General features: G+C 35.1%; 1 protein-coding gene across 47 annotated transcripts in view; it reads left to right on the top strand.

Moving 5' to 3' along the window:
- RIMS2 (regulating synaptic membrane exocytosis 2) overlaps positions 1-12,319 on the top strand; it is a 340,243-nt gene that overhangs the window by 243,555 nt on the left and 84,369 nt on the right. For 41 of the 47 annotated variants that reach the window (XM_037381121.1, XM_037381127.1, XM_037381119.1 and 38 more), the window contains one exon: positions 316-416. In XM_037381121.1, the coding sequence (XP_037237018.1) occupies positions 316-416 (101 nt within the window). The remainder of the gene's footprint in view (positions 1-315; positions 417-12,319) is intronic. The other 6 variants (XM_037381113.1, XM_037381101.1, XM_037381098.1 and 3 more) reach the window with 1 other exon arrangement.

Genomic DNA, 12,319 nt, shown 5'->3' with positions numbered 1-12,319 from the left:
GAAATAGTAAAATTCTGTTCTGTGGAAACATTGTGCTTCATTTACATTCATTTATTCCACAAAGTTAGTTTCATTTGAATTGTGTAGATAGGACAACAGTTTTTAAGATTCTGCTGAAATACTTATCTACTATTTTCCTCCTCTTACAACTTTTCCATTTGCTGCACAATTGTAATTCAGAAAATAAAATTATATATACCGTAATTTAAGTAAATCAGTTTTCATCTCTTTTTGTTAAAACTTACATGAGCATAACTTTAAATTTTGAATTGACTGCTTGTGTATTTATTTATTTATTTTCTTTTAACTTAACAGGTGCAATGGATGTAGAAGAGAGGAATCGCCAAATGAAAATGAGCAAGTACAAACAGGTAGCAGGATCAGATTCCAGGCTGGAACAAGATTATCATTCTAAGGCAAGGGAGTTTTGTTTTGAAAAGCAACAACATATGCTAAACTGAAATAGCCAATATCCTTTCAGAAAGTGATAGATGAGTGGGAGGTTGTTTCTTCAGTAAAAGTTTCTTCTGTGTCTATAACAAGATTATTGGAAACATGCAGCAAAATCCCTTAACAGAGTTGTCTTGATTATTAAAATTTAAGGAGGGTAAGTTAAAGAAAATAAAAGTGGCAGTGTAATTATCCATTGGAATGAACAATAGGGACATGACTTAAAAACTCAGAAAGAAGGAAAAAAGAGGTTTTTTGAGTGACAGATGGAATGACAGGTATTGAAACCTGTTCATGGCTTTCATATAGTTGAACACAGGGTTATCTTGATCTATTGAAAACTGGAAGATGTAGTGTTACTTAGTTTAATAGTGGCAGTTTCTTGGAAAGGTATTTTGTACATGAACAAAAGCTTCTATCCCAGCTGTGGCAATTTGCCAAAGATCTGATTTGTTATGTAGTAGTATAGCCCCAAATCTACTATCCAGAATTTCCTGCTATATGGAACAGGGTCATGTCATGTACAGTGTGTTAATTAAAATAATCAAGGTATTTTCAATTTAAACTTCTATTATACAAAAATAATTCAGTGTCCTCTAAAAGACTTCATTAATTGAGGTCAGACTGCAAGTGGAAAACACGAGACTTCTGACCTATAAAAGCTGGCTGAGGAAGAGAAGTCTGTTTTAGTCTTCTGCTTCCAGGATGTAGTTCCTTGCTGCAAGGACTGGCAAAGTTACTCTAAACTGAGCCATTAATATTCAAAGACAAAGAAATCATCAGATTTTCAAAGTATTTTCAGTTTTGCAGATAATGTAGACGAATGTACATTTCAATGTGGGAAAACAGGAAGAACTTTAGTGAAGCCCATGACAAAATGAAAAACCCTATTAATGAAAATAGTTAGAACGGACAAAGCAAAAAGAAAACAGTGAAAATGGCTTAAAATATTTTAAAAACTCTGTAGAAGTGCTGCATGATTATTTGGGTATTTTACAAATGTAGGGTTTACCACAGAAGGCATAGGAATTTTTATTAACGTGTAGGAGGGATTTGGTGTATTGTCATGTTTAGATGCTTCTTTTATGTTGACACCGATGGCAAAATTATACTCGCATGTGTCATTGTTGGCTTTGAAAGGTGTTACCTTTTAGAGATGAGCGTAATACTGTGAGCAGACCTCCTCGTAAGTGTTATGATTGTATGTACCACAAAAATATTATTTTATGTATTGTATGTATAACCAGACTTATTCTGCTAACTTTCCTGCTCCCTCAACGCTTGACTGAAATTTGAGTCAGAAGTTAGGACTGGTATGGAGTAAAGAGAATAAATGGGCTCTCATGTGAAGGAGCTGGATAGAATATAACTACACAAGGAAACATTTCCTACCCTTGTTTTTCCATTTCACCTACACCATATTATTGGGCCTCACTCTACATCTTTTATCTTTTTTATTAAAACTTTACCTTCAGTATTATTGGAATGTATTAAAGAGGAAAACTATAAATGGAATTATTTTATGAATATGGTGATTTATTTATTGCACACATCGAACAAATTTTCTCCAGAAATAAACAGTTAATTTACTCTTCTGCCAAAGTGTAGTTGCAGTATTTGAAAATGAGTTATTTATTCCATCAATGAACTTGTGGAACTAGGCAACGAATATTCACATATGTATTAATTCGAAATGCAGTCTTAAAATGACACTTAAAATGGTGTAATGTCAAAGCCATATAAGAACCGTAACTCTCATAAACCATATGAGAGTTCCATCTTCACTTTTTTACTACCACTGGTTCAATTCCCCTTAATTAAGTGCTTATATTATCTAGAGACAGAAAATGAGTAAGTACAATTTATCTACCTGGTTTCTACAAAAAAATATTCTGGAATCATGAACTGAAACACATCTTTCAAGTGCTGACTGAAATATGTTCTGTGTGGTACATGATGACTGATTTTTTTAAACCTGTCAGCTAGCACAAGCAGGCAGTCAAGCATAACATGCCTGAGAAAAATGTCATTGAGTAGGCACTAAGTGACATTCAGGAAAAGTAGCACATGGAATTTTCTTTTACCTTTCTGTTCTATTTCTTTCTTTAAATGGAAGTCAACAGCAACTGTATGTCTCTCATGATTACTTTGAGTTAAGAAAAAATATCCTTCCTTGCTGAGAAAGCAAAATTTATAACAGTAAAAGTTACATTAAATTTTAAAATATGAAAATAGACATCAAGCATTATACCTCTGGGTATGTTTTGTTCTACTTCTGGAAGTCAGCACAAGAAGCTTTAGAGGAAAGTACATACAATTCTATGGTACATAGTCATACATTAAGAAGCTTGTGGCAAAGTTTACTTCCCGACATCTGTATTCTTAGAAGCTGCTGAAATATAAAATTGATTTTCCCTTAGATTTTTTCTCATGATTGTTAAAGTTCCAGATTGTATTTTTATTATTCGTATACATGCCTCATTATTTTTTGAAAACTAAGTATTCCATACTATTTTGTATACATGAGCTTGGAAGGTACTATATTGTGTAGTAGAGTTATTTCCTTAAGTGCAGAAGTTGCTTCCTTAAGTGCAGAAGTTGCTGAAGTATGATTTCAGCACAGATACAAGGAAAGCAAGCAATATATTTGGTTTTCATATTTACATCTAAGGAGACATGAGAGGAAAAACTGTGTGGGCATTAGATAGAAGTATTTCTGGTATTGGAACAACTATTTCTGAATATTGAGTACTAGTAAACTTGTACTAAAGTCTGAATTGCAGTGCTGGTAGATGTTGACGTGCAGGAAACCCTGAGTTTTGGTAATGCAGGAAAGCAGCACAGTAGCACGAGTGTTCCACCAGGGGGGAAATAGCAATTTACCATACAGTGGGTCTGCAACACTGCTCTGGTTTACATAATTTTCTTCAAGAATCTTTATAGGACTGGTTTAGAATTTTGCATAAAAACTAAGTGTTTCAGTTCTTAAGTGCTTAAGCAAGATGCATTGTGAGGAGGAAGGGGCTGAGGTGGGAGCCCAGAGAAGCTGAGCGAGCAGCCTGCTGGGTTCATTTTGTTTGCATTTGGTTGAACTGTTGGAGTTCAGTTCCCATACTACCTCATACAACCTCTCTAGAGCTCTCTGCCTTGTTTCATGCTTGGTGCTGCTGCAATTAGCTCCTCTGGCAAACAAATTGATAGTGCTATGCTTGGTGAGTAACTCCTGCCCCTGGCCATGCTCACCACTGCTCAGATTCAGGAATCCCTGCTGACGAAGGATAAAAGATGTGAGGAATCATGCCATTCCTCTCTCCTTGCCCCATGACTGGAATGTGCCCAGTGGATGGACTGGGGAGAGTTGAAAAGCTTTATTCTACTGAGAAAAGAGACAAAAGGTACTTCTTGTATGCAGAGCCCTAGAAGTGTTTTCAATCAATGTGAAATGAATGTAGAATCAAGAAAGAATTAGAGAACTCCATCAACTCAGGCCATACTAACCACCAGAAAAGGGCTTGAGTAACTTAAAACATTGAATGCCAAAGTAAAGGGGACTGGATTTATGTAGGAGTTAGAATAGTGAAAAATGCTTGTTTTCTTTAGGAACAAAGGTGAAGCAGAGACTGGCAACTAGCTGACACACATTTAAACCTCAAAGTATCATAAGGCTTATTTTATTTGTTTTATTAGGAGAAAATAATGACCTACAAAAAGGCAGAGAAATCCAGTTATATAATACAGCAATTAGTAATAGTCAGTAATTAGGAATGTAACACATTAGAGCAACAAGTAACAAAGTTGGGGTAAAAGAGGTAAACCACCAGATAAAAACTCAAATTTTTGCAGAACTGGTGACAAGATTATTTAGCCAAATGTAGAAGAGAATACCAAATACAGATTAATACAGCACACCAAAGAGGACTTGCCAACTCCCCCCTTAATGATTCATATTGACGATAAGACTGAAACTTCCTATATCATCAGCTTTTAGTTTTAGGTATGAGCATAATTCTCTGTGTTTGGTGTAAGATACTTAGGTATGAGCGTAATTCTTTGTGTTTGGTGTAAGATACTAGCAATATCAGCATACTAGCATGCTACTTGGTGATCTTCTAACCTGTTAGCAAGATCAAGACAAACTGAGCTGTGGAAAAGAAGAGTTAAGCCTGCGCTCAGTTGATTTGGATAGTCTAGATGCAGCTGAAATGCCTTTGGAGCATGCAGACCCTGAAAAGCTGCAGTTCTTCAGGCTGAGACACTTTGATTCAGCAATGAATCAAGTACTACCTTGTGGGTTACCTGTGTGAGAGAATGTGCAAAAGGTAAGAGCTGTAACACTGGAGGTGGAACAGGTTGAGTTTGAATACATTGAAAGCAGATCTCCTTAACTCTCAGTCTTGTCACAATGTGCAAAAGTGTCCAAGAGCTGCCTTTTCCCTCTGAAACCTGCAGTAAGTAGTTGTGTCATTGGTACAGCTACATGTGGTATCTTTTGACCTGTGTTGTTGATTGAAACATTTAATGGTGTTTTGAGAATGCTTTTGTCTCCTTAAAAATCAAAGCAGAGCAGTACACAGAGCAGCAAAGATTGCTAGCAGAAACACTTGCCACTTTTCCTCTTGAAACCCTGGCAGAGGGGGAGTTTAACAAACATCCAAGCTAACAGGACGATGACATTGTTGATATTTTTGCTGTATATAAGCTGTCGTTGATTGATACTGGTTTCAAATTGGCAATTGTTTTTGAAAATTTAAGCTTAGAATTTGGGAGCTCTGAAAAGATCATGATATGCCCAATAATAATTTGATAATTTAGAATAATTATGAATATACCTCCTTGATCCTATAATAGTTTCTTACAACTTCCATTGTTAAGGATGTGACTAGAAATATTCAAAATAATAAAAAATGGAGGCTATGTTAGATATCCATATTCCCTCAAAACAGGGCAGAAATTGCATATGTTTTGTATACCTTTCTTTTTAACATACCAGATTAAATTTTAAAATTTTAGATATCTGAGTAAAACTGGAAAGATTAAATAATTAGACTAGAGCTATGCTAAAAAATAAAGAAGGCAAAAATACACACACAGATTTTCCATGCATTTAATTTGCATAAAATACCTGTAAAACTAAGGGCCTAACCAGTAGAATTTGATAGACATATAAATGGAATTTACTGTGCGTAGTTTTACAGGGTCCCTTTATCTTCCCCTTCCCCACTTCCACGCCAATAAACTCTTTGTTTCAGGAGAAAACCAAACACCAATTAAGCTAACAAATAATTTTCCATATGAGGAAACCATTTATTTTCTGTCCCAAGGCTTTTCTGCTCTCCTATGGACTAGTCAATAATTGTATTTTTGGACAAAAGACTTGATAGCTAAACCAGCTGTCTGGGCTGCAAGGACAGGTCCTGTCACTCTCCACAGCCTGTGAGTGCTCAGGTTGCCCAATCTATCATGATCATTTTTGATATGCAAGGAATGTTACTACTCAGTGGCAGAAAGAATCTCTCTGGCCCATAGTGCTGATAGCATTTATATTTTTCAATCAAGTATTTTATTGTATTTTTAATATAAAAAGTTTGTGGAATAAATTGCTAATGTTGCAGTTCTGTTTGCTATAAACGCAGCGTTTAAAACGCAATTATATACTTTAAAATGTAGCTAGATGAAATAAATTCAGAATTCAAGATCTGAGCTCTATACACATGATAATAGAAAACATCTCTTCTTTTACCAAACTGTATTTTCCTGAGGGGTTAAAAGTAATTTAGTGAGCTTGAATAGAGATGTGGATTGGTGTGATTTCTAGTATTTTCTTCTTTAGTCAGATATGCAAACTCCCAGAAAAGTTTTCTGTTGCTGTCATTTTTCTTTTTTATTTAATTCAAGTTGTTCTTTAATTTAGTTTGGTTTTGATGCTTTTCAAATTTATTTTTTAATCTTAAGTATCCATGTCTCTATTAGAGATTTAGGGTATTCTTAAATGTGATACTGTGTTTAACATAAATACTGCATTAACATATCATGATTACAAACATCTGAAAGCAGACTGATACTGGCTGTCTTTATCTGTCAGTGGGTCCTTTCTGTTGTCAGCCATTTCCTTAGCTCTTGTGTAAGCTTCTATTACTGATCGTATATCTAGAAAGCAGAGGTTAACAACATTGTAAAACGTTGTTTAAAGGACCTTAAAATTTTACAGTGAATCTCACAGAAGAAAAAATGACTCCTGAAAATAAAAAAATAAAATCATCAGTCTATTTTGGCTCTGAATATTCATTAGTTATTGGAGTTTATTGGAAAAAGGGAACTTTCAAAATAACTATGCTTTTTCATTTAAAAAAATAATAATACTATGTGCAACACAGTCTTGAGATTTACTCTTACAGCAATGAGTTAAATATTCTTTTGCAAAAAGCAAATATTTTCCAGAGAAAAATCATTTTTTCAAACACATATATACCAAATATACATCAAAATGTGTATCAAAGGTTTTCTATCATAGCCAGATTCAATGAAGTACTTGCAATCATTCCATTTATAATCACATTGTAAAATCATCTGGGTGCTGTTTTGACCAACTTCCAGCCAGAGCAATCACTGCAATTTATCTTAAATCCTTTTAATCTTTTTGTAACAGAAGATATTTTCCTTTCAAAACTGCTTTGTACAGAGATGTGAATAGCTGAACTGTTAGTCTATTTTGGTTCAGAGTGGCTATCTTTTCATAGTGAACTCAACTATTTCTGTTTACAGCTTTTATCTGGATTTAAGCTGTAAATTCCAAGATGCTATTGAACTGAGTAACAATTAATGTATAAAATAGTGTGACTGTGCTCAAGTTAATTATCTAAGATGTACTGAAACTGATGGTATGCTGATAATACATGAGAAAATCTATGGAAAACAAGAAAGAAAATTAACTGGGAAATATGTACTAAATATCTGGATGCCAAAGTGTGACATTCAAAAACAGAGAATATATGAAGTTAGTTGAGTTGCTGCAACAGTCAGAGAGCTCCAAGAAATGAGAATGATAATCCATGATAACATGAAACACACCGGACTGTAGTTTGTGCTACTTAATTCTGTGCCAGGCCGAATAGGTGCAAAAAAGATGTTATTCACATTTGAAAGATATCAAGGATAGAGCAGTGGTTCCAGCCAGATGGAAACAAGATTGCTAGATCAATTTGCTAGGCTACTGACCATGAAAAACCAGGGAAAGTGCGGCACACAAGTAGAAAGGATAGACCTGAAGTCCCAGTGCAGTGCTCACACGGAGCCTGCTTAAACACGTAGGATTCAAAATGAAGAAGCAGGAGCTTTGCCTGCCTGCTTCCCAGGGGTGGTTCGGAGGCCACCGGGCACTATTAGACTTGGAGGCAGGGAAGATGGGTGGCCCCTGGCCTCGTGCGCATCCTGCAGCAGCTCCAGAGGGTACCCCGGGGCGGCCAGCAGTGAGCCACTCCCTGGGGCTCAGCTGGGTATTCCTCAGATGGAGGATTCACCCAGAGTTCACTGTTATAGTTTGTAATTCTGACTGTAACGATGAGGCCTGTTAAGTGGTTTTACCAATGTGGATGTTTTCTTTGGTTCAGTCTCTGGGAGTGCTCATCTTTTTTAATGGGTTGATTTATTTTTTTTTTATAGTAGTCCCAAAGTTATCAGCGGAGATTTTGCCAGTGTATCAACTTTTTCCAAACAACAGATTTGTGGTTTTGAGGAATTTTTGCCATCTGTCATGCAAGAAAAGATCTATATACTCGATCAGACTTCCCCAAGGCACTGCATATTTTTTGGTTCTTTTTTTATTTTTTGTTCAGTATCTTAACTACATAATCGCTTGCAATTAATTATAGCGAATATAACTATGACTTCAAGCATCTGTATTGCAACTAGTGTATATGAAGGATTTGGATGGATATGTAACACACCACTGTTATTCTCCAAAAGCTCATTGTGCACAATGGAGCTAATCAAAGTAGGGTCAGGACCTTGGAGCCTCCATGTAGGGAGGTTGTGCTTTTGTAAAGCCTTCAGCAACACTTCTACTGAGAATGTTACGGAAACATGAAATTACCTCTGTGGCCCTTCTAACCTATGGTATTTCTGACTGTCAGTTCTTGGAAGTAAAGACTTCGCTTACAAGAATTAATACTGATTTAGTGTTAGGCAATAGACTATTTTCTTTATTATCATCCTGCAGATGAAAAACATTGTTTTACTAGAGATTTCACTGACACTCTGGAATCAGCAAAAAAATAACAGGAAGAAAAAAAAAAAAAGCAGTTGTAAAAATTTAATCCTTACTTCTGAACAGAGTAATGATGTACCCATAAAGTGTTCATTTTTGTAATACAAAAAATAGGATATTAAAATTATTGCAGCAAACTTATTCAAATAGTAGTATTCCAAGATAGTAAAAAATGAAATTTTAGACAAAATTATCTAATAAAGGTAAAGACTGCATAAACAAAACCTCTTTCTTTCCCCCTAAAAAAGCAACTTGTCATACGTCTTTGCCTTGAATATATACAGATATTTTGTCTAATAACCTTAAGTATGATGATGAAAAGAAGTTTGGAAACTGCTTCTTCCAGAGTCAGTTTATGTTGAGGAAAAAAATTCATCTCATACAACAAAACATACACAATTTTTTCATGAAGTTCAACTTGTGTTTTCACAGTAAAATTTATTTGATATATCTTTCTTCTTCAAACTATGTAAAATCTTTAAACGGTGTCATATTTGTTTCCTCATATAGAGTATCTTAGACCCAGTAAATTTCAAAGAATCAGGATGTAGCATCCTGTTTCTGTTCTCTTTTGAGAGACACATGCCATCAGGTAAAAAACAATTGTAGTGATTTGTAAACTTCTGCAGTTTTATCTGAAGCAACTATCTAATTAATAATATCTGCACCTTACTTAGTTTTAATGTGATTCTAATTTTCTAAAAGCAAAATTAGAAACACTATGACATAGTTTTCTGTATCTAAGAGACAATAATGTAAATTCACTTCTGGTAACAAGGCTGACATTCAGTTTCAAGAATTGCAAAGAAGTACCTCGGGTGTGTTTTAGGAGGCAATTAGAAACATTTCCTTTCCCACTTCTAAGCTAATTTCTAGTCACATAAATTTAGGAAATGCTCTGCTAAGGAAGTATCGGTAAAATGAAAATCAAGGTTTCTAATAATTTGTAGGCATTAAAGATCTTTAAAAACATTCCCAGAAGTTTGTGACTCCAGAATAGTTTCAATATAGATAACTGTCTTGTGAAATGATCCAAATTTCTCATACAATTTCAACTGAATTATTTTTTGTTTCTTTTCCAGAAATGTTACATATTATTACCCTACTGATAAAGTGTTTTATGTGGTAAAGGTGAAGTAAGTAATGTTTATAGGTGTTGCATATTTTCTGTAAAAGTGAATTTGAATTAACCTTGCAAGCAAGCAAAGAGATAAATTATTATAGTATTTACAATGTGATATGACAGACATTACAGACATCTAATTACTGCCTCTTTGAAAACTGAAGCAGAATGACTGAAGAGAAAAAGAGTTCAATTTTTTTTTTTTCCCTAGGAGCAGTTTGCATGCTCAGGATCTCCCTGCAGCCTTTTTTCCCCTAGTTGCAACATAACAAGGGTGAAGCTGCTGAGGAAATACATTTTAGGGAAAAGTAATGTTTTCTAAGCAGTTTAACTTACCTATGGAGGGGTAAGGAGATGGTGATATCTACATCTTGCGGATTTGTTTAACCTTTAACTAGAGTTGAATCAGCAGAAAATTTGTAGGCAAATTATCAGCTGAGCTCATATTTTTCTTATTGTACAGGAATTTTCCAAGATGTATCCAAATAATTGGAGAAAATAAGAGATTAAGAAAAAGATATTATGGGACCTTCCCTCAAATCATGCTTGATTTTTTTAGGCTACCTTCTGATATCTATGGATTTAAGGACTTAAAAAGTGGATTCATACAAAGATATATTTATATCCTGCTCTTGAGCAATTGTGTTACTTATGGTCCTCAGGCACTTCTGCTTATAGGAAAAAGCACTCACCGGATGGCCCATGTGTCAATCCAGCTGTTCTCTTCAGCATGAATTCCTTTGAAGGTGCTGTGTCTCAGGAAAAAAAAATGGTAAAAGTCATATTTAAATGTTACATAGAGAAAGCAGGATTAAGGTGGAAGTTCATATCTCTGTTCCCAAACCATCAGGTACGCTGAAATACTTAACAGGATTTTGGGGTGAAATAAAGTGTAATGAAACAGAAATTCTGTGGTAAGAAAAGATGGTTGCCTTTCCATCATTTTTTATTTGTTTTTGTTTTTATGAGAGACCCAAGGGTCTTATGAGAGATCCAAAACAATTATGGAAATGTACTTTAAAATCCAGGTTAAATGAGAACTCTAAAATGCATATTGTTTGGCTTCCTAGCTTGTGTTTGCAAAGCAACACAACATCTTAAAGAAGCTCAAATTAGGTAGAACAGCCAGAGACAAAAGAGGATTTTTTTAAAAACAGTAATCCTGCCTTGTTACCCTCCTTACAAAATAAGCTGTTGCCTGGATGGCGGGACTGCACAAAGTGCAAGAAATTTTGAGTGCAGTGGTGGCAGAAATGGCATGTGAACCACTTAAGTAACAGAAACAAATAGAGGAGGTACACTCTGATTCTGTTTATCCAATGTAAGTAGGATTCGCTAGAGTTAGAAGAGCAAAAGGGAACAGAAACAGAATTAAGAGTTATCACTGAAACTGAACCCATTGAACAAGTGGGTTAACTGTGGGCAGGCTCACCAATTTGTCCCAAGAAATGTGCTAAAGTGCAGCAGGAGATAAAGCACTGGAGATACTGTTAAATGCAATTGCACAGTAGATGGTGAAGCCCTTGTGTTTTTCCAGTCACCCTGCCTTGAGCAACTCAAATTTTTTACAGTGAACAGTGTCCATGATGATGTATCTTCAGGAGACTTGGCACAGTGTTCTGGAATGCTAAAGGATTGGTAATCTCTATTTTAAATAGATTTTCTTTCTTTCATATAAAATAGTCAAGAAGTTAATGTGTGGCAGTAAAAAAGATGCTCAGAATTTTGAGATCTACTTCGAGAATTTATTTCCCACCATCACGAAGCCAGACTGTGGATCTGTTTCTGTAAAGTGAAGCTTGGTGACTGACTCTGCCCTCGTTTAAATAGCAATTAAAAATCAGGAGAAGGTCAGCAGTAAGAAAGGGAAATTGGATAGCAAATGTTTCAAATAATTCTTAGAAAGAGCTTGGTTGTATTTTCCATTTTGCCTGCTTTCTTGAATTACTTCCACATCAGAAAAGGGGGACTGATTGTTAGACATTCTTCTACCCTTAATCCTCATTAAAGGGCTCTTCTTTTGATGCTCTTATTTATTTAACTTCATATTATGTAAATTCATATTTCTTCGAGATGTTGCTTTTGTTCAAAAATTGTTGGGAATATTCTGCCTACATGAAAGCATTCTGTGGTTCACCTGTAACTTGTTAAGGCATGTTGGAATCATCAGTTCTTCTAACAAGGTGAAGTGTATCCACAGGACACATAAGATCTATTAATTCCAAATTATATAATCAATTATAGCTGTTTCACCCTAGCTGTATGCTATGCCTGGACCTCTCTTCTACCTCATTTAATCTAACAGAATCAGCTAGAACCATGGAAAAGATCATCTTACTTTAATATTCAGGCTGTAAACAGTCTTCTTAAAAATCTCAGTTACTTTCCTGGACAGATAATAGAAATCAGTTATCTTTGTTTTTAAAGAAGATGTCTAGTTATATAGCACACACATGAAGCATACTACTAAAGGAGCAGAACAG

The sequence above is a fragment of the Falco rusticolus genome, chromosome 3 (genome assembly GCF_015220075.1).
Source record: "Falco rusticolus isolate bFalRus1 chromosome 3, bFalRus1.pri, whole genome shotgun sequence".
NCBI lineage: Eukaryota > Metazoa > Chordata > Aves > Falconiformes > Falconidae > Falco > Falco rusticolus.
This window is presented reverse-complemented; position numbering and strand designations above follow the sequence as displayed.